This window comes from Bos javanicus, chromosome 4 (genome assembly GCF_032452875.1).
Source record: "Bos javanicus breed banteng chromosome 4, ARS-OSU_banteng_1.0, whole genome shotgun sequence".
NCBI lineage: Eukaryota > Metazoa > Chordata > Mammalia > Artiodactyla > Bovidae > Bos > Bos javanicus.
In genome coordinates, this window is record NC_083871.1 from 103762474 (window position 1) to 103785973 (window position 23500).

Consider the following 23500-nt stretch of genomic DNA (forward strand, 5'->3'; position numbering starts at 1 on the left):
CAGCAGTGGTTCCAGAGCGAAGGGGGAGACCTAAACATCACTGAACGGCCATCGAGAGATCCAAAGCCACCTTCATCACTGGCCAGCGGGGTGGCCTTGGGGGGTGGGGTCGTCGCACACCACCTCTTGGGGCCACCCCAACCATGAAACGGAGCTGATAATGTCAGCCCAGTTACCTGACGTCACTGCTACCGGGAGGAAAACCTCTGTACGCTCGACGCAGAAATGGATCTATCTGAGCTTGAGGATGTTAGAAAGTTTTCTGAGAGCCCGGAGAAGAGCACAGAACCGGAACAAACCAGAGCTGTCGTAGTGAATGACTTACGGGACAGACGATTTGTTACAGCCAACACAAACTTCTGAGAGGAGAAAGAGAGTATGCTCATGGGAAAACTGTTGGGACTTCCCTGGTGGTCTGGGGGTTAAGACTTCGCCTTCCAACACAGTGGGTGTGGGTTCAATCCCTGGGATCCCTGTTCGGGGAGCTAAGATCCTGTGTGTGCCTCACTGCCAAAAAACCAAAACATAAAGCAGAAGTAATATTGTAACAAATTTAATAAAGACTTTAAAAATGGGCCACATTATTAAAAAAAAAAAAAGGAGAAAACTCTAGGGAAGGAAGATTTACAAAAATAGTCACCAATATCCCCCAAAAAAGATGGTAAAAAATTACCCCAAATGATGGGGCAGCATGACTGGGGAGTGAAACAGCTATAAAAACAGAGTTTAGTGAAATCTTCTGCCATTTAAGACAGCTTGACTTTGACCATAGTGATTTTTAATTTTCCTTACTGGATTCTTCCTGATAGAGGGGTCTACTTCTGGATTCATCATGGCACACTGCCTGGCTTATGACAGGTATCCAATAACTGCTTCCTGAATGAAGGGGGAAAGAAAAGCCGCAGACTTAGAGAAGACCAGACCTATTATAAACGTGGGAGAACCGGCCAGGAGGGAAAAGCGTATTGCAGGGCAGCAGACACCAAGGCAAGGAGTCTTGGTGTAAAGGATGTTTGTGGAACTTCGGTTGGTTTTGTGGATGGTAGGTGCGGAAAAAGCAAATACGTAAATATACATGTGAAAGTGAAAGTCACTCAGTTGTGTCCGACTCTTTGCAACCCCATGGACTATATAGTCCACGGAATTCTCCAGGCCAGAATAATGGAGTGGGCAGCCTTTCCCTTCTCCAGGGGATCTTTCCCAATCCAGGGATTGAACCCAGGTTTCCCGCATTGCAGGTGGATTCTTTACCAGCTGAGCCACAGGGAAGCCCAAGAATACTGGAGTGGGTTACCTTCTCCAGCGGATCTTCCTGACCCAGAAATTGAACCAGGGGGTCTCCTGCATTGCAGGCGGATTCTTTACCAGCTGAGCTACCAGAGAAGCCTTCTAAAGGTTTGGCCCACTTTAATTTAAGGTTCCAATTCTCACATAATCCAAAGAATATGTCCCATTCACTAGCTAACGAGCAATAAGGTGAATCTTCCCATCTGGGAATAAAAACTTCATCAACCTTAATCTCTTTTTTTCTTAAAGAGTGGCATTTTGTCTCACAAATCCTGCTCACGGTGCCAATTAATGTTTTGCTCAAAGTTTTCACTTTGGTCTCAGGTTGAAAGGATTTGTTAACTGTACATGTTAACATATGTATGTGTTTACATTTAACATTTACATATTAAAAATATGTATATATTTAATACATGTTAAATATACATGTGGTTAGATGCAAATTTGTCTTTCATCCAAAGGCTAGTGAGAATAAAATTTAACTATCTACGTGGCAATCTGGGGTGGCGGCGGGTGAAAAGCAAAGTTTTTACTAGGGAAGACAGCTGATGTGAAAACAAATAAAACCCAGGTACTCTGCACTTCCTCTAAAGGGCAGGGCCAAGAAAGGGTGTGACACAGAAGAGGCAGAGATCTAAGGAAGGGCGGAAAGGGCCAGATGGGAGGCAAGCACGAAAGGAAGGGACCTGTGTCTCCCTGGGGTACTCATTTCTCAGGGGACACACTCTCAGTGGTTTCCTCTTCAGAGAAGTTGACGTTTCTGCGCATTTCCACAGGCCAGGCCCTGCATGAGTGGATTCATTTAATCCTCATGCTTTTCTAAGACAGTGTTGTTGTCCCTGATGTAGGAATTAGGAAGGTTAAATAACCTGCCCAAGGACACAGTCTGGAAGCTGCAGAACTAGAATTTCATTTCAGGTTTCCCAGCTCTAAAAATCAGCAATACCATATACTTTAGGAATACTAAAAGTGTCATAAACAAAGGTCTTTTTTTCTTTTTTTAAGACCAAGATTAGTCTCCCTCATAAGATAGACCAAGCAAGGGAGAGAGAGAGACAGAGACAGAGAGAGCAGGAGAGAGCAAGGAAGGCAGGCAGCCCGGCTCTAGGACACCCGGCTCACTGCTCATGCTGCACAGCAGCACCTACTTCCACTTTTATACCCCGAGTGTCTGATGCCCTCAAACAGAGTAAAGATAAAGCTGTTCCTGGGACTTCCCTGATGGTTCAGTGGCTAAGACTCCACACTCCCAGAGTAGGGTGCCCAGGTTCGATTCCTAGTCGGGGAACTAGACCCTACATGTCACAACTAAAGATCCTGCATGCTGCAACTAAATCACGGCTCAGCCAAATAAATAATGAAAAAAAAAAAATCAAAGCTGTTCCTTTTCTTGCCAAGTCAAAGAAAAAATATATACTTCAGTGTTTCGGCCCAGCACCAGAAAAGTATAAATGAACCTAAAAAATCTGCTTTTGTAAGGATTTTAAAATCAGCTCCCATAGTTACCACACAAATACAGTTCTCAAAGCTACTCAGATTCAAGCTGGCATTTTTTAACAATTTTGGGTCCTAGTAAAATATCCCACTCCAACTTTTTAGCCTGAAAAACTTCCTTTCTTTTTAAAAAGTAATTTATTGAGATGAAATACACATAATATAAAATTTACCATTCTGTGGTATTTAGTATATTCACGGTGTTGTTTGGTCACTACTCCTACCCAGTTGCAAAACATTTCCATCACTCCCAAGAAAAACCTCTTCCTCATTCAGCAGTTTCACCCATTCCTCCCCACTCCCTACCCCATCAACTATTAATCTGCATTCCGTCTTTATGGGTTTATCTGCCCTGTTGCTGGGCTTCCTAGGTGGCATTAGTGGTAAAGAACCCGCCCGCCAATGCAGGAGACACAAGAGATGTGAGTCCAATCCCTGGGTCAGGAAGATCCCCTGGAGGACGGCACAGCAACCCACTCCAGGATTCTTGCTTGGAGAATCCCATGGACAGAGGAGCCTGGTGGGCTACAGTCCATGGGGTTGCAAAGAGTCAAACATGACTGAAGCAACTTAGCATACTGTTCATATAAAGAGAATCACACAACGCTCGACTGCTTGTGTCTGGCTCGTCTCACTCAGCACAGTGTTTTGGATATACACCCATGCTCCAGTGTGTGTGTCAGTACCTCTTTCCTTTTTACAGCTGACTATTAATAATATTCTGTTGTGGGGATACACCACAATCTGTTTAAACATTCATCCCCTACTGGACATTGGGGCTGTTTCCACCTGCGGGCTACTGTGAATAATGCTGCTATGAACATATAAGCATTTGTCTGAGTATCTGCTTTCAGTTCCTCTGGAATAATTCTACGTTTACAATTTTGAGGAACTGCCAAATATTTCTATAGTGGCTGTGCCATTTTATTTGACCACTAGCAATGTATGAAGCCTCCTGAAATAGTTCTTTTAAACATATCTAATTTATTAAAAAAAAGCCCTGAAACGATTATTAATGCTGACCTTTGCGGCTATGAACGGCTTAGGGAATTTATGTAACAGCTTTCCTTTAACAGTTCTTATGAAATCTCTAATCCTCAACCCTCTCCCCTAAGTATGGAAGAATATGTTAATCACCAGAACCCTCAAGACATTAACAATCTAGCTAGTTGCCCAGGACTAATACCTAGGACACAATTACAAAACAAACATAAGTCCAAAAGTTACATCAAATGCAAAGAGGCATAAAATACAGATTTTTAAATGCAACAAGAATTTATAGCAGACAAGGGAGAGACGCACTGGAGAGCAAAGTGACTAAAGACAGATGAATAGAGAAATGAAGTCTAAGACCTTGAAGAATGCGGGTATAATAAATAAGAAACACAATAAGCCCTGGCTTCCATCCAATGGCCGCCTTAAGGACTGGGGGTGGGGGGTGGGGTGCTCTGCTCTGTTACTGCAGGGCAGCTTGGGCAGCAAGCACCCTGAGACCCAGAGGAAGAGCTGGGCTCTTCCACCTCCCTGGCCAGCACCTGGCACAATCTCATTTCCCAGGGGCGGTAGGGAACAAATCCCCTGCAGAAGAGCACCCCCCACCACCTGCTAAGAAAGGCGAGGTTGTCACGTTTCGTTAGAAATGTTCAATTTCTGTGGCAAAACAAACCCAGCAATTCTCATGCTGTGCAGGCAAAATTGCAAGTATTTAAGTGTGGTGAGTCTGGATGACTAGATGGAAGGAAGGATCCCATGAATATGTACAAGGTCCCTCCCCGCTTAGGCTGTGGGTGCCTTCCTTCCACAGCAAGAAGTTAGATTTTTGTGCGGAGGGACCCTTCACCACAACTCAGGCCTGTTTACATTTTTCAGTGTAAACTCTAGGGGCCAAGGCTGACCTGCCCCCGAAGGCACGGAGGGGGCGAGGCGCCGGCGTGCGGCACACCTCCAAACGACGCGCACGTGCACTGCAGCTGCGCGCCTGCACCGCGCTCTCCCACCCAGACTCATTCATTTCCGAACGGGAGCGGATGTCTTCCTGTCCTGCGTGTCAAGGATGCTGCGTTTCACTAACACCAGGACAGGGAGGGAACAACAAACAAAAGCAAGTAGTATGCAAATATGAGTGTCGGGTGCCGAACTAAGCAGGTGCCTCCCAATGTGGCGGGAAAACCAATCGTGGCTCCGCGGTCCCTCCAGAGGAGAGTGAGGAGGACAGGAGCCAGGACAGGAGGCCGCTCACATCAAATACATTCCTGGGGCTGCGTGCAGACCGGGTCTGTGCCTCTGCATCGGAGGTTGTTCTAGGTTTCTTGGCTGGTGGGGGCGGGGCGCGCAGGGGCGGGGCAGGGGGGAAGGTGGGCAGCGCCTCAACCAGGGCAGGAATTGCCTGGACAGAGTGGGACATGCAAGCTGCACCTGTGGGGCTAGTCACCAACATGTGGGTGACCCCTAACAAGGCACTGACCACACAGTGAGATGGTGACAACGCTGCCAGAGCCACCCTTGGTGTTATGGTCACATAAAGCCATGTCCCTGGGGCGAAGAAAATGCAAGCCGTCACCATAACCAAAGGCCCAGGCAAATACAGGCTGTTAGCTCCCACCCAGACAGGGTCTGGAGACTTGGCACTCCCGCTGATTTCTTTGATGGCTTCATGTTCCTGAGACTTCCGTCCAAATGGGTGTGTTCCTAAGAGATGCTCTTTCCAGAGAAGCTGTGGCTCATCCCCCAAAGCTGGGGAGTGGGAGGGTGGGGGGTGTGTCCGCACTGGGTCTGCAGCCTCACACACACACAGATGTTTGACACCCCTTGCTGAACAGAGCTTGTAAAGTAAAGCAATGAGATGAAGATACGGGTCTTTCTATACAAACCATGACACAGAATACCAACTGGGAAAAGTTGGGGAAAATGCTAATGGCTCATTTTCAGGAAAAAAAAAAATCTATCTTCGATCTTACTATTTCTGTCCGCACCAGCAGAAACCTCATTTGGGTCCACATGGCCCCAAACTCAGAAGTAACATGAGTACATTTCTTGCAGGGGCAGCAAAGCAATTAACTGGTAACACTCTGAGAGCCGAGGTCTCACTTAATCATGTCTCCAGAGTCTATGTATGGCGGTGCCTGAGACGTCCCACCGCTGCTGATGTACCTGGATTAGTATGGGAGTACCTTGGGAGCACAGGTAGAAGAAAAGAAGAAAAAGGAAAAGCCAGGGATAGAAAGGAAAGGCCGGGCATGGTTAGAAATAGTAAGACAGTGACGGTCTGCACTATGCCCGAAGCTCACAGGGCTGTGTGAGGCTAAGCACAGAGGGGTAAACTCACAGACCTTCCAGGTGCCCGCGGCCCAGTGTGCTATGTCACCTGGTCCAACTAAGGAGATGGCATGTCAGGGAGGCGAGGAGACCCACCAGGAGTCACACGGTAGGCGGGACACTGAGACCGGGTCTCTGTCTCCATCTCACCTCCCTAGATGTGCCAGCGGTGGCTGGTCATGCCAGCTCCCTGGAACATGGGTTGTTAACATCAGCCCTGGTTCTATCACGGGGTCTAAGGGCCAGACTCTGGTCCCAGGAAGTGTATAATTTCCTTGGAGGTCAAATAGACAAGTGAATAACATGCCAGGTTAATCAATGTCTGAATGTTTCCAGAGGAAGAGATTATTTCTGGTTGTGGTGGGTCTGGCACTTGGCTTCCACAAGAGGAGTGGGACAGGGCTAGGTTTCAGGGTCTGGGTGTTGGGGAAGGTGGGGAGGGACGCTAGGCTGAGGGAGTGGGGTGGGCTCACACAGGTGCTGAGGGTACGGGTAGGGGGCAAGGGAGAAGCTGGGGCCTTGGAACAGGACTTGGGATTCTGAACCAGGACATCGGAAACAGAGGAAGGGACACGGAATCAAGGAAGGAGCCATGGGGGGCATCTTCTGAGAAGAAAAGGACAACATGGAAGGGCAAGCAAGGATGCCCCGTGCTCCCTGGAACTGGCACAGAGGGAGAGAGAGGCCCAGGAAACGGCAGGGCTGGCCACGAGCTCAGATCTGCAAACAGACGGACCTCCCATTGCAGGAAAGTCACAGAGAACCCGTCTTCAACCGGCCCCTCAGAGCTGCAGAGGGCGCAGTGGAATGACATTTACATGCTGCAGACGCTCCTGTTTCTCCCAAGGAAACGAGTGAAAAGTTCCTGTCAGTGGGGCGGGAACGGAAGGGCCCGTGGCTCTGGGCCCAACGTGTGGCCTTGGGCCATGGCCCAGTCACTGGGGTGCGTGGCCCAGGTCATGCTGCTGGGAACCGGCTTCATCAGGCCCGGGATCACTGCTGGGGACAGGGGCCCCTCTCCAAGGCCCATCACTCAGAACGCACCCAGCAGAACGCACTGCTTCCAAGATGGCGCACAGGTGCCCTCTCTTTGAGGGGATAAAAGACCCTTCCTACAAAACCAGCCACCCCTCGGTGAAAAGCCAATGTCTCCACAGGTGGGAGGCCTGCCGTTGGGAAAAGCTTGGATTTTAGGAAAGCTACTTGATCGAAAACGATGTTGCTTCACTCCCGGGTTTGCTGGCCAAGGCCATGATGAGGTAAGAGCCAAGGGCAGGGCCCTGCAGGCACAGTAAGGCCGGATGACCAGATTCCACAAAGCCTTCATCTTCTTTCTGGACTCTGAGATTTCAGAGGTAACAGTCCCTCACGTCTCTGTTTCTAGCGGTCACTGTCCTTCACTTTTAGAGGACAAGTCCATGAACCACACGTGGAACAGCACATGTAAAGAAACGTTGGGACAGAAACACTTCCGTCATCAGCAGCTGTTTATTCCCCAGAGTTGTTTTCACAGTTCCCTGGGCCGGCCGTTTCCAGTAATGACTGTTGCCCTACTGGCCATCCTGTTACAGGATGGACAAAGATATCTCTTTTACCCAAACACAACGCAACACAACAAAAACAGGAAGAGAAACGACACAAGATAAAGTTTAAGGGTTTAATATAACAGTTTCCTTGGAGATCTTTAGGGGTAAATAGATTCTAAATGTTCACTCAGAATTTAAAAAATTTTCTGTGTAAGTTCTATGAGTTTTAGCCCGTCACCATCTTGACAGTCGGGACACAGAGCCATGCCACCTCCCAAAGGTCTCCCTGCTGTGAATATTTACCTTTTACAATGACAACATCTGACTCTCGGTGCCAGAGCTATTTCTATTCTGAGGGTTCACACTTAGTGCATTTTTATTTGCCAATATAAGTTCTAATTTACAAAGAGAAGAAGACTGGAAATCCTTCACTGGAGGTCAGTGGATGGTAAATAAACACTACCCACGGTCTCTCCCTCATGTTCTGGCCAAAATACTCATTTTTACGGTTAATAATGACATAAACTAAGTTGTGACTGGAGGGTACATTTCTGCAGCCACACGAAGCCGGATCTGAAGGGATGGCAAACATGGAGACCAGCCTACTTCCTGCCACTGAACCGCACAGCCTAACACACATACATCAACCACAGCCACACACCCCCACCTGCCAACACTAATCACATATATAATACACACTAACACACATGCCACACACAATACACCCCCCACATATACAACACACAGACACATACAACATATACCAACACACACACACCCCAACACCCACACAGCCCCACCTACCAACACCCGTCATATACACAGTACACAGTAACAATATGCCAAACGTAATACACACTTCGTATGTACAACACAGAGACATATACAACATATACCAACACACACACACCAACACACCTCCCACATAACAACGCATATCACATATACAACACACCAACCACACATCACATATACAACACACATCAACACACATTCACACATCGAAAACACGCAGATTACATACATACACCAACACACATTCACACATCCAAACACTCACGTCATAAACATACAACATTCACACACACACACACATCCCTTCAGGGAGTCCCTGAGCAGAGTCTTGCCTATGACTCTAGTCTTGGCCCCTGGACCTTTCTGATGTTGGCAGAGATGGAGAGTGGAGGCAGGAAGCACGGCAGGTGGCAGATGCACTGTAACTTCCTGAGGCTTGTGTGCCCGGCTCCCCACCGCCCTGAGGTTTTGGTACATGGCTCCCCACCACCCTGAGGCTCATGTACCCCAGTCAAGCAGAAGGTCCGAACAGCAGCGGCTGTTTGCGAGCAGCAAATGCGAGCAGCGGCGGAGGGTGCCAGGCCCGTGCCCTCAAGTCGAGAATGCTGCGCCCGTGTCTCTCCTGACTCAGAAGAGCTGTCGCTCCTCTCCTCAAACACTGACCCCTTCACCGCTGCACGGGACACTGTCTCTTCCTGACACCAAATGAGCCCACCAAACACACTCCTGTAGCGCCTGCTGAATGTGAAGGAGGTGCTGGGCCTCCACGTGTATAAGGGATGATAACGATGCGTGACCCCAAGGAGTGTGGGGATGTTGACAGCTAACAATGATACCAGGTCAAAGAAAACAGATGCTAAGCCACAGGCACATAAACCAGCAAGGGGGCCCAACAGGGAGCGTGACGGTCACTAATGGTCGAGGCAAGGTGCACACGGGTGAGCCACACACCAGCCGTCTGGTTTGGTTGGGCCCTAGAACACCCTCAAGAACTGCTGTCATATTTCTTGTAAGAAAAAGAACAGGGAGCCTCAGAGAGGTTTGGGAACTCACCTGGAGTCACACAGCTATAATGCAGCAGACCTGGAATTCACACCCAGGTCTCTGCCAATAGAGTGAGGATGGTAAGAATGACGACAATGATGCTAACAGTAGCAGCAGGAAAAGTAGTAAGAGCAGCCAGCATGGGCTGAGTGCTTGCCATGTGCCAGGCACACACTGAGCGGTGGGTGATTTACTTTATCCTCTATGGGAGAGCTCTGTACACTCAGCTCCTAAGGAAGAAGACAAAGTTACAGGGCCTGCGACGAGCATGTTCGGAACATCTCACGAAACAGGAAGCAGAGACGGGGTCAGCGGCCTGGAGGACGGCACTGTCTCCACACGCACAAGGCTCCCTGGTCAGGTCGTGCTGCGCTCGGCCCCTTCTTTGTGCTGGGAAGTCATTTCTAATTTTCTGTAAAGGCGTAATGGGACATGACAGATGCTGGCTGATTTCCGGGAACTAATCTGTTAAAAGCAGTCAGCTGTCCTCGGGTTTCAAATTGAACCCTCACAGGTGGAAAGGCAAGATGGAATGAATGTTTTTGGTGAGATGTGTCTGCTCCCCAAAAGGCTGATTAAGCGGACCCGTATGATCCAGGTTTCGGGGGTGCTGGATGCCATGCCCAAGGTTTAGGGCAACAGCGAAAGGACTTGTAGGAAGAGACTACAAGACGCTGGGCACGTGGGGGGTCTCTGCTGTGTAACAATGTGAGTTGAGCTATAAACATACGAGGCCACTGAAACCATCTATCCATCCATCCATCCATCTATTCATTCCTTCGTCCATTCATTTGGCCAGCTGGTCACCAGCCCATTTGACACAGGTGCCTCGGGGACCAGCACCTACATCAGCTACTGAGCACCAATGGAAAGAACCCGCCTCCCCCTCACCCCACTGCTTCTACAGACACATGCTTCAGGCACCTCCCCCTGCGCAGGTATCTCGCTCTGAGAGCCTGGCCCATCTTGCATGTCTAGCCAGCAGGCTGGGCAGATCAAAAGGCAGTGGGGTGGAGGCAAGATTCATTCTTTCTTTTTTTTTTTTTTGAGCTTTTAAGTCAGATTCTCCAACTCTTCCAAAACCAAAATCTGGAGTTCAGTTCCGAATTCTTAGCCTCTAATACTTAAATTTGTCCACAAAGGCATTTCGCCTATATTCCCTTTCTATTTAAAAATGCCACACTTGTAGTTGGCGAGGAGGACAAAGCGGATCCCTGGGCAGGGGCTGGAGCTCACACTTTCATGGTTCCTGGGGCCCGTGTCATGTTTCCCGCTGATCTCGGCCACAGTCACGTGGTCTGTTCTGCCTCATGGGCTCCCCTGCGTCTGCTCAAGCCCACCCAGACCTCGAACAAGCTCAGCCCACACAAAGGCACAGGACAGTCAATGCCCCTGAGGGCCCTCGGTCTCGGGGTGAGGAGCCTCAGAACCCCAGCCTCCCCTTGCCTGGGGCAAGATCCCTGAGGCCTATAGCAGGCCCCTAACTCCTCGTGGAATCACCCCCTGCCCCCAGCTTCTTGAGGTCTTCTCCCACACAGACGTGTAGCACCCCAGCCCTGCCTTGGGCTCTGCTTTGGGGAGCTAACCCATGACAATTGCTTCTGCAATGTCAATATCTCCATCTCTACTCAGGAACGAGGGCCAGGGGCCAACACTCAACACCGAGAGCCCAGCTCCTCCATCCGGCTTTAAGGCCCTGTGAGCCAGCAGCTGATGGAACCAAGGGAGGAAGGGAAGTCCATATTGGAGCTGCCCTGCGGAGGCTGAGGCTGGGCGTTCCTTCCTCCTCTGGAAGCCTGGTGAGGGGATGCAGGAGGATGGCCGGGTCTGTCCCAGCTGTGAGGCAGAGTCCCACCTGTCCTTGGGGGGACCAAGGACAGGTGGGAGGTGGGGCGGCATTCACTGGGGAGGGCACCCAGGACTCAGAAGACATGAGTGGCACCCAGGGAGACCAGACAGAGCCATTCAAAGGCGATGCACTCTGCCTTCTGTGTTTAACAAGACATCTGCGCCGGGGCGGACCAGGACAGTGGAGCCCGACGCACCCCCACTGCCTCCCCGGGGGACAGCTCACTCCGTGACAGGCTTGGGAGTACAGCTGCATAGCTGAGGGCACTCCTACTCGCCTCTTGAAACCTCAGCACAAAGCACAGTGTCTGGCACATCTTCGGAATTCAAAAAATTACTTGTCGGATCCAGAAATGAGGATTACGGCTTCAAACCCAGCTGTGGCTACGGGGACAGTTCAGTAACTGGCCATAAATGCTACATTGATTGCAGATTATGCAGATAGCCATGTGTATTAATGTCTCTGCCATGCATTAAGGCTTCCCCACGCCCACCCACCCCCATCACAACCCCCTCCCAAGCACCCACTTGTCAGTTTACCAACCCACATAAACCCCTCCTGTCCCATGCGTCAACTATTTTTGGATCTTCACTGTCACCACCATTGAAGCAGAAAGGGTCTGACCACAAGGAATCTAACAACTGGGCCCCGAAGGAGGGGCTGTCAGCCACTGAGGTGAAAGGTCAACGGTTCCATGCCAGGCTGTCAACAGTAGCCCCACGGCTCCCATTTTGACGGGGCAAGTAGTAACGCCCTCTGTGGGGTGACGGACTCTGGGATCCAAGCCAACTTGAGCAACAGTTCTCAAAGGACAAAATAATAATTTTTAAAATGTAAATAAAGAAATAAAGCAGGAGGAAACTTCTGGAGGTGATAGATCTGTTTAGGGCACTAACTGCGGTGATAGTTTTACCTCCAAACTCATCAAGTTGTACATATTAAACATGTAAGGCTTTTTTGTATGTCAGTCATACAGTGGCAACCCACTCCAGTATTCTTGCCTGGCAAATCCCATGGATGGAGGAGCCTGGTAGGCTGCAGTCCATGGAGTCGCTAAGAGTCGGACATGACTGGGCGACTTCCCTTTCACTTTTCACTTTCATGCATTGGAGAAGGAAATGGCAACCCACTCCAGTGTTCTTGCCTGGAGAATCCCAGGGACAGGGGAGCCTGGTGGGCTGCCATCTATGGGGTCGCACAGAGTCGGACACGACTGAAGCGACTTAGCAGCAGCAGCAGCATACCTCAATAAAGTGGCTTAAAAAAAAAAAGAATGAGCTGCAGAGCTTGTTTAAATCATCCTGCCCCATACCCAGAAAGCCTGTTTCTTAGATCTGTTTTGCAACCCAGGAATCTCCATTTTTAACAGGCACCTGGTTGGTACTGCGGAAGAAGGGTCCTTCGATCACACTTTGAAAAAGACTGGTTCGTACTCTGAGCTCAAGAGTGGTTCCAGCCCTACCATCCTCAGGTTTGCGGACGTGTGGATGGTAGTTCTGCAGCAAGGCAGACAATTGGGTCAAGTTTCCGGGGCATCAACACGGATGCTTTTGCACCTGGGCCCTTGGCCTCCAGGGTCACTCTGGTTGGCTCATGTGATCTGTGAATGTATGTGGCTTCTCAGTGTCTGTGAAGTTGTGTGTATGTGTCCTTCTCCCTGTGGTGGGCATCTGTGTACATCAGCATCTTTGCTAGAGTTGAGAGCTAGCTTCTATCACCAAGACGCTCACAAGCACACCCAGGTGTGCGTAAGTCATGTGTGGGCTTATATTGTGGCATCCGGGTTTATTTGCGTGACTGTGCACGTGTGTGTGTGTGTGTAAGAAGGACTACAACACTGGGGTAGAGATACACTCAAAAAAAACCAGAGGGGTTCTCACTTAAGTTCATACTAAAGCAAAATCCAATTTCAAATTATTTCACCACACAACTCAAGGTCTGAGACAAAAGCAAGGAAAAACTAAAGATAACCTAACAGCCCAGATAACTTATTGATTACTTCTCCTCAGAAAGGAGATTGCAACTCTAAAAGCTTCCACATATTTATAAACCACCTCCTTCATTTGGGTGACTGAGACTGCCAGTAGGTTGAAGCTGTCACTCAATGTTCTCAAGGGTGAACTAGCACCCTTTCCTGTTGCATCTGCTGGTAACGAAAGACAAATTAGCTGAAAAGCCAATGCCTGCAGTTGCTTTCAGAGCTCTTCTTTTCAATCAAACCTAACTCCTACTCAGGAATCTTTTACACTTTTTAATCTGCACAAGCTTTGCAGTTTTGGAAACTTATTTTTATGGCTTTATTAAGTTTTGCCCCTTTTTTGAAGTGACTTAAGGCCTTTTGGAAGATCCTGTGTTCCCTGTTGATGGGGAGGAGGTGATGGCGGGTCCCCAGTGTGAACTAATGAGATCAAGGTCAGCCCACAGGAGAGGAAACTGTCCCCTGGCCAAGGACGAAGCCCTGGTCATAATGGGATCCAGACGCGGGAGTGGGGATGGCTCACAGTGGATATTCTATCAATACACCGACTCAGGGGAACACAGTCAGCTGGGGACCCACAGGGCCAGGACTGGAGCTGAGATCTCTCAACTCTCCTCCCAGAGCCTGTTACTTGATAGCACTGGTGGGACTTGAAACCAGGTTCTGGAGGCCAGAGCCTTACAACTGTGCCTTAGGGAAAGCAGAGTCCATGAACAAAAGACAGCAAACCAAACCAACCAACCTATTTCCTCTAGCCAACTCTGCAATCACATTACCAGAATGTAAAAGCATTAAAAATGTTCACAGGAATTTCCCTGGGTGTCCAGTGGTTAAGAACCTGCTTTCCTGCAGAGGATACAGGTTTGCTCCCTTGTCAGTGGAAGTAGTGACAGACTTTATTTTCTTGGGCTTCAAAATCACTGCGGATGGTGACCGCAGCCATGAAATTAAAAGATGTTTGCTCCTTGGAAGAGAAGCCATGACAAACCTAGACAGTGTATTAGAAAGCAGAGATACCACTTTGCCGACATAGGTCTGTATAGTCAGAGCTATGGTTTTTCCTGTCGTCATGTACAGATGTGAGAGTTGGACTATAAAGAAGGCTGAGTGCTGAAGAATTGATACTTTAGAATTGTGGTACTGGAGAAGACTCTTGAAGGTCCTTTGGACAGCAAGGAGATCAAACCAGTCAATCCTAAAGGAATTCAACCCTGAATATTCATTGGAAGGACTGATGCTGAAGCTCCAATATTTCGGCCACCTGATGTGAAGAGCTGACTCACTGGAAAAGACTCTGACATTGGGAAAGGTTGAAAGCAAAAGGAGAAGGGGGTGGCAGAGGATGAAATGGTTGGATAGCATCACCGACTCAATGGACATGAGTTTGAGCAAACTTCGGGAGACAGTGGACAGAGGAGCCTGGTATGCTGTAGTCCATAGGGTTGCAAAGAGTCAGACATGACTTAGTGACTGAACACCAACAAGAGGAACTAAGATCCCACATGCTCAAGAACAAAAGAAGCCCTGCACTGCAAAGAAGACCCAGAGCAGCCAAAAAAACATGTTCACATTTATACTGGTGGGGGTGGGGGAATTCCCATTATAATCTATGGCCTCTTCCCTTTATTCATGAATAACCACTGTTGTCTCCTGGCCTCTGCGTTTTCCCAAACGTTTTCCTGCCATTTCAATTGATTAACTTCACTAATATTCTTAACGTCCCTGAATTACTCCTTTGTTAAATCCAAGCCCCTGAAGCCTCAATCAAAATTCTCCACTGTCTGGCCTCTCTCACCTAACCCTTCCTTTCCAACCCAGGCCCCCAACTACCTGCAGATCTCATGTTGTTTCCCCACCTCCACCATATTCCCTTATTTATTCCAGTCTCTGTGCCTCTCAGGCTGCTCCCCACCCCCATCTCACATTTCCTTTAAGACAGACCTCAACAGTCCTTCAATATATAGCTGCGCTCTATAAATCTTCCCTATTAACCCATCTTGCAAAATCTTTCATTGACTTTGAATCTCTTTTACTGGTTTTTCTCATCACGGGTTCCCTAGAGTCTCAATGAATATCTGCTGAGTGATCAAACATTTGCAATATCAAAGTATCAGAATTACACTCCAGGCAATCTGCTTGTGTCTTTTAATCTCCTCAGAGAAACCATAAACTCCTCCAGATTGGAACTCTTGTGTCTTATCTCTCCCACCCTTCAGTGCATCCACCACAGGACAGACGGTAGGCACCCAATGAACCTGTGATGAGTTGAACCGAATTAAAATGTATCTCCGCCCCCAATTTTAAGATAGTGTCTGAAACCTTTTGAACCAGGCAAAAAAGGCTAGATTATTCTGAAGGAAAAGACTACTGGCCATTTTTTACATCCTAAGTTTTTATACACACCTCCCCCCTACTTCTTTGGTCCTGGTAATAGTCTTAAGTATTTCAAATGAAATCTAGACAAGAGTATTTTGAACAGCTTGGAGCAGAAGCAAACAAACAAAAATTCACACATTTTAATCACTATCTCCTGCCTGAATGGCATGTCTTTTTGTTTTTCCTGGGTAGAGCTTAATATTTAGTCTTGTTTTCAGTCTGCCGGTCACACTGACAGTGGAAATATCCAAGCATCAACTTATTGCTTGCTCCAAAAAAAAAAGAAAAATAACTGGTATCAATATAGAATCAAATGCAGTAGTCCCTCCCCCTTAATCATAGTCAACCTCAATCCAAAAACATTAAGTGAAAAATTCCAGAAACGAACAATTCTTAAGTTTTAAATTGCTTGCTATTCTGAGGAGCATGATAAAATCTCATCAAGTTCCATTCTATCCCAGCCAGGATGGGAATCTTCCCTTCGCTCAGCATGTTCTGCCCGTGAGCCCCCAGTAGACTCTCCTGGTAGCCAACTCGACGATCAGACTGACTGTGGTATGGCAGTGCCTGTGTTCAAGTAGCCCTTATTTTACTTAATAACAGCCCCAAAGCGCAAAAGTAGTGATGCTGGGAATTCAGAGATACCAAAGAGAAGCCATAAAGAGCTTCTTTTAAGTGAAAAGGTGAAAGTGCTCCATTTAATAAGGAAAGAAAAAAGGTATGCTGAGGTTACTAAGATCTACGTTAAGAATGTTGTTGTTTAGTCACTAAGTCATATCTGAGTCTTAGCAACTCCATGGAGTGTATGTAGTCCAATAGACTCCTCTGTCCATTTCCCCAACCCAGGGATCGACCCCAATTCTCCTGCAATTCTCCTGTATCTCCTGCACTGGCAGGTGGATTCTTTACCACTGAGTCACCAGGGAAGCCTCTGGGTTGGGGAGATCCCCTGGAGAAGGTAATGGCAATCCACTCTAGTATTCTTCCCTGAGAAACCCCATGGACAGAGGAGTCTGGTGGGCTACAGTCCATGGGGTTGCAAAGAGTTGGACATGACTGAGGACTAAGCACTCAGGATTGCTGTGCTCGATTTTTAATAAACATGAATGAAGCCAGTATTCTTCACTAAATGGCATCAAGTTAATAAAATAATAAAAGCCTGAGCATCTTGACTCTGCTGCAGTTCACCCTAAATTCAGGCCAAGACCCAGGAAGAAGTGGCCTCTGGCATCCTGGTCTGGCACCCCCAAGTGCAGAGGGACAATGGCGGCAAGGAGCTGGCCACAGCACTGAATATCCCTCAGACGGGCAGGTAAGCCTACATGATGCCACCCAGACTGCACATTGAGAGAAGGGCACTTTCAAGAGAACACCTGCCATCCCAGTCCTGCCCAACCACCTCCTCATGCCCTCCCCTGGGGTCCGCAAGCCCAGGCTCCCTTCCGCAGCTGCCACGGCACCAGGCTCACAGCCTCCTTCTTTGCCTGGCTCCGGGGCTGCAGGTTCACAGCTGACCACAGAGGCTTAAGAAGCAGGTGAGTGGAGAGGAACCGGGTGAGCAATACAGATCCACCCCTCCAGAAACCCAGGGGACATGGACGTGAGGCTCTTCCCTGGATGCTCAAGAAGGGATGGGGGGATGGTGATGGATGCAACAGGTGGAATGGCTTGCAAATCTGTTTGAGTCAGGACTGAGATAAGGGAGGTGGGGGACCATGGGGATGCCTGTCTCGTGGCCACAGATCATCCAGGGGAGGGGGTGTGAGGTCATGGATGGAGACCCAAGGGTGAGGGCCGGGTTGGGTCAGGAGACCCTGGGGTGAGGGCACCTGTGCATATCTGGCCAGGTGGAGGGGTGGGCAGATGGGCAGACAAGGTGGGGACGCGCCAGGACAGCCTCAGAATGGGTTGATGGGCTGGCTGTGCCCATGTGCCCGGGACGGAGGGGTGAGCAGAAAGCGTGGGCACCCTTCGGGGCTGGGCCCACAGGGCCTGGGCACGATAAGGTCGAGGGATTCAGGTTTCACCACCCACGTGTCAACCTCCTAAATGTGTTGTCAGCCCTCATCTTCTCGTGGGGGTTTTAGTTTCATTTCTTGCCAAACTCCATGAGTCTTGGACCGTTCAAACATTCCCTCAAGCGCAGCCCACTGCCATCTCCCAGAACAGACTCACTTGTTCCTGTTCCTATCCAAGCCCTGAGCACCCACCACATGCTGGACTCAGAGCAAGCACCCAAGTCATGTCCTGGCTCCACTGTCCACCAGCCCCACATGGCTGGTGCCCAGACCCACCCAGTTTACGGGTCAGGAACAAGGCAACCAGCCCAGCCACACACTTTAGTGAATAGAGAAACAAGGCCTCTCTGACCCGAGCCAGGGCTCTCATCTGGGTCCCTCCTGAGCAGCGGCTCTCAACCCTGGCTGCGTGCTGAGAGCCCCAGGATGGCCCTGACAATCACCCGTGCAGGATACCTCCCCCAGAGACGTCCGTTCAGCTTGTGGGGACTGGGACCTAAATCAGGTGTTTTTTGTTTTTTTTTTAAAGCTCCGTCCACCCGCTTGTGACTTTGACATGGAGGCAAGGGTGGGAAGCTGTATACTACAGACTTCAGGATGGTGAGGGCCTTGCCCCTGCTCTCCTGGCTGTGCTCCCGTCCCCAGCGCTGTGCCTAGCTCATGATAGAAGTGAAATAAATCTTTGTTGAGTGAAGGAATGGAAGTTTCACATTTTCCCACCAAGGGTGTTACAATCCTTCATCTTCCTGACCCCAAACCTGGAGTTCTCCCATCACCAGAGCAGGTGGCCTGGTCCCCAGGCTACAGACCCTCCCCCTGGACTCCTCCTCCTACAGGGACATAGGGCCACCTTCTCAGAGCATCACTTTCATCCCATTACCCTCTGTTGCTCAAACGCGTTGGCGCTTACTCCACGTTTACAGACGCAACTGCAACCCCTTAGTCTGGTAGCTAAGACCCCAGCATCCTGGGGCCAGCTTATCCTTGTGGTCAGCTCTTCCACCCCCCACGGATCCTCTGTTCTGGCCAGGTGGGCAGTCCTCCTGGTCTGCTGTGAGTCTTTTGGGGCATTTTGCTGGAGTGACTTCATCACGTGTGTCCCTCTCTCTCCTTCACCTGCATCTGGATTCTATCCGTCCATGATGACCTGACTCCCTGCCAGGCCTTTGCTCTTAGCCCCAGCCCCACCCTGCCAGGAATACCTCCCAAGTCTGAACGTCTACGCCAAGAATCTTACTTGGCTCTGTTTTCAAGTGACTTCTAATCACTGTTTCAAAGTGCAAATGTCCTAATTTCCCGAGTAAATCATGACCACCGAGAGCAGCAATTTTATCTCCCCAGCAGCGACCAACACGGCACATGCTTTGTGAATGCCTCTGGGCATTCAGCATCTCTTATCTCAGGGCACACGGCCTTACCTGTAATATCTAGACTGTAGGTAGGTGGAGCACACAGCCTTGGACACGTGACTGGCGGAACCGAAGTCAATGACCTTCACCCTGTACGGCTGTCTGGATGGATCTACCAACATGATGTTCTCCGGTTTGAGGTCGGCATGGATAAGACCTAGACTTTTCAGTTTCATCAGGGCGGTGGCCACCTGCTGGAGGACCGGGCGAATGTACTTGAGGGGCAAGGGGCTGAACTTGTTCTGCTTCAGAAAGTCATAGAGGTTCTGCTCCAGCATCTCGAACACCAAGCACGTGTGGTTCTTGTGCTGGAAGCACTCATAGGCGCGGACGAAGTTGTAGTCGTCGGCGCTCTCCGTGCTCAAGCGGGCCAGGATGCTCACCTCGATCTGACCTTGGCGGGCATAGGACGGGTGGTTCTTCAGGATCTTGATGGCCACAATCTCATTGGTGCCCCGTTTCCAGCACTTGACCACTTGCCCGAACGTCCCTCGGCCCAGGAACTCTAAGACCTCGTATGTGTTGGTCATGGAGCACAGCACCTCATGCTGGACCAGCTGGTAATCCCCCTCGCTGTTGGAGCCGCTGTTTTTGGAGGTGGCAGTCGAGGTGGTGGCAGTGGCTACAGTGGCCCCGCTCGCATTGTTCTGAATCATGGGTGGATGCTCTTCGATGATCTGCACGCTGCTCGTGTTCTCGATCTCCTCACTCTTCCGCTTGAGTCCACATTTTTGGTAGGTGTCAAGAAGGCTCACAGTGCTGCGACGCATGAGGTTGTGCGGCCCGCCGAGGACGGGCCCGGAGACGGAAGTGCTGCTGGCTGAGGTCACGACGATGTGCCCGGTGCTTCCTGGGAAGATGATGGTCTGCTCGTACGGGAGGCTGGGGTTGGGGATGGGCAGGGAGGCGCTGACGGTCGCGGCGGCTGGCTGGGACGGTGGCGCGTTCTTGCTCGGGCCGTACACTTTGCTGTGGGAGCCGTACCCGGTCATGTCCCAGTTGGAACTCGGCTCTACTTTCAGTTTCTTCACGCTACAGAAGGCACTTGATTGAAGGGTGTGAGGGGAGAAAACTTGCACATGCGAGGCCATACCTGCGGGGGAGGAAGAGAGATGTTAGTCGTCCTCGCCTGAATGAACGTGACACAGCCCCTTGGCTTCTGACTGGCGGCGTGGGTCCTCGAGAATACTGTCTTCCCACTTCAAATAAGGGCAAAGGGGCTTCCCTGGTGGTCTGGGGGTGAAGAATCTGTCTTGCGACGCAGGGGGACGCCGGTTGATCCCTGGTCGGAGAAGATCCCACATGCCGCGGAGCAACTAACCCCGTGCGTCACAACCACTGAAGCTTGCACGCCCTAGAGCCTGTGCTCCACAACCAGAGACGCCCGAGCACCGCAGCTAGAGAGGAGCCCCCGCTTGTCGCAACTTCAGAAAGCCCGCATGCAGCAACGAAGACCCAGCACAGCCAAAAAACAAATAAAAAAAAAAAGATTGGAAAATGGAATCTATTCCACCCAGAAGCACAATCTGGCCACTAAGCCTGTGGGCCCGGGGAGTTCCGGTAGAAGACTCGTAGGGTGGGAATACGACTAAGTCTCAGAGATGGAATTAGAATACCAGAACTTAGTTCATTATGTTGGGGTTTTTTCCTAATAAATATTGTCTGCGATAGAAACAAATTCTTCCTCAGTTCTCATCGGGTGGCAACCCAGTTAAACCTGAAGGCTGCCTCAGGTGGCCCGGTTACCTACTGTATACTTAGCTGTCTCACACGGTTGGGTACTCCCTGCCTATACACAGGCCCTGCAAGTGTCAGGCTTGCTCATTTGAGGACAAAGCTTCCCACACAGGTCCAATCACAGAGCCACTCATGATCTGCTAGCTTCCGGATGAACCATAATTACCCCCTGGTGTCTTACTCACCTTAAATCATTCTGTAGGGCTGAATCGACCAGCAGTTGGTCTGACGTTTTCACTGAGATAGTCTGAATCATTTTATCAACTTTTTTTTTGGGGGGGGGGTGGGGGGAAGGCTAGGGGGAATGGGTAGCATAATTCATGGGCTCTATTCACTCACTTTTCCTGCTAAAGTCATGTTATCAATCAATTTATCTAGAAAGTACTATTATTTCATATCAAAACCGCACCCACAATTTAAGGAACCTCAGTAATCTAGAACACCATAACTATGGAATAGCTGTGCAATTTATAACTATGGTGATGCTGGACACAAAAATTCATAGACAACGAATTAAGGAAAAGTAACAAGGCGATGAGGAAGGGTAAGTCCCTACAGGTAAAAGCAGAAATAAACACTGCCCATCTTCTAAAGTGTAGTTAAGAAACATTTCCTATAAAAGCACACAGGAAGTGGGGCTTCTCTCAAGCACCATCGGTGTTTAGAGATCCTCGTGCATGTCTTTCTGACCCCCTAGCATTGCCTGTGGGTTATTTAACATTTTCCCTTTGACCTCATCTACCTTTTCTCTCAGCAACAACCCACTTTCCATGCTGTCCAGAAGCCTGAGGCCAGCTGCCTTGCTTTCCACCTCTATTCTCTTCATTTCAAAACATCCCTGAATTTATCTCCATCCTCCATCCTCTCTTCCATCTCTCCGGTCTCAAGAGAAGAAGGGTCTCCCTGTTCTGACGCTAAAAGTTCCCCTGATTCTCAGCCTCTCCCATTTCCTTTTGAACTCCCTCCATGACCTATTCTCTTTCAGTTTTCAATTTCTCTATGTTAACTGGATCCAAGTTCTTAGCAGGTACTTAATACAGTTTTGCCAAACGAATCAATGACAGTCTTTTTCTTCTGCCTTCACATTGTGCACGTGGACACTCTCCGCTTGGAAGGGGAGTACCAGCTGAATCCTTCCCTTTTGATCCTTCCCTTCTTCTCACCTGTAATCAGTGGTTGATGCTCCCTTGTCTTCAAGGCTCACTCTTTAATCCCTCTCCACCCATGCACACATACACACTGGACAGGAATGCCCTCTTAAAGGTAAACAACTTCCTAATTGCCCAATAAATGGCCTTTTTTCAGCCTCTATTCTCTTTGCTCTCTCAGCAACTGACCGATCTGATACTGCCAACCACAACTTCCTTCTTGATGCTCTTATCTGTGTGCCCTGTGAATCTGTAAACTCCCCATCCTGCATCTGATTGCACACTGTGCTGGCTGCTTCCTCTTCCTCCTTTAAAATTCGGGCATCGCCAATGTTTGGACTTTGCTCTCTCTGGAGTTAAGCTCTCGTGACCCCCACACGTTCATCACCGGCCAACTGCTCTGCTGTGCCTTCCAGGAAGGTTATTTCTGCCTCCTGCTACGATATCATAGATGATCTTCCAAAGATGAACTCCCTATCTTTTCCTAAAAATCTAGCCATTTCACCTCCATGATCATGTCCCCATGTCTGTTCATAAAATATTCTTCTAGTCACTTGGTTCCAAAACTGTGGATTTGCCTTTGATGATTCTTCTTTGCCTCCATGGACAAGAAGGTGCGGACTCATTTCTCCATCCTCCAAAATGTCTCTTGTAACCACCTCTTTGTTTCCGTTCTTGCTGCCACTTCCACAGTGAAAACATTTATCACTCTCCAGTAGAGAAAAGCAAGCACAGACATCTGGCCTACCCGAGCGCTCTTTCTTCCCCCAATCTGCCCATATTCAGCCACCAGATTATCTTCCTAGAACATTTCTAAGCATGTCACTCCTCTGTCCCAAAACTTTCAATGATTCCTTAGTGTCTAGAAGATAAATTTGAGGACTCTTAACACCTTCACCTTTTGATCTGAACTGCTTTGCTGGCTTCACCTCCAACTATTAATCTTCCTGAACCCAGTTTTAATTAAACTGTTCTACTCACTATTTCTAGACTGTCTCTTTTGTTTCCTACCACCATGCTCTTATGCAGTGCCCCCTACCCCCATCTGGCACGCCTTCACCACTTCTCTCAAGTTATTCAAAGATAAAACAATTCATATGCCTCTTCTCCCCAGGCACCGGCAATGCACAGTGATATTCCCAATTTTCCGTTTCTAAGCCACTTACCACGTGCACTGCCCATTTGCTCACAAATTCATTTCTACTTTGCAGAATATCTTGTCTTGAGTTGAATGACTTAGCTTTTGTGCTATGTAACTTTTCCCATGTTTAAGTCATGTTTCCATAACCAGGCTACATTCAGAGGGCACGCGGTACAGTTTACACCCCATACTTCTTTTTTCTCTCAGCATTAAGCCACGATTGTTATATATAGGAGGCACTCGGTTGATGGAATGAAGCACTCTATCTGACCAGGCCTCCAGGAGAGCTTAGTTCTCTAGCAATAGAGTAATCAATCACCAGTCACAAGTACCTATGGAACCTGGCCTCTCCCCAGAGAATAAAGAAAAACCTGCTTATACTT

General features: G+C 49.1%; 1 protein-coding gene across 6 annotated transcripts in view; it reads right to left on the reverse strand.

Moving 5' to 3' along the window:
- Positions 1-23500, reverse strand: part of HIPK2 (homeodomain interacting protein kinase 2) — a 203899-nt gene that overhangs the window by 121154 nt on the left and 59245 nt on the right. For all 6 annotated transcript variants that reach the window (XM_061414873.1, XM_061414872.1, XM_061414875.1 and 3 more), the window contains exon 2: positions 19101-20184. In XM_061414873.1, the coding sequence (XP_061270857.1) occupies positions 19101-20184 (1084 nt within the window). The remainder of the gene's footprint in view (positions 1-19100; positions 20185-23500) is intronic.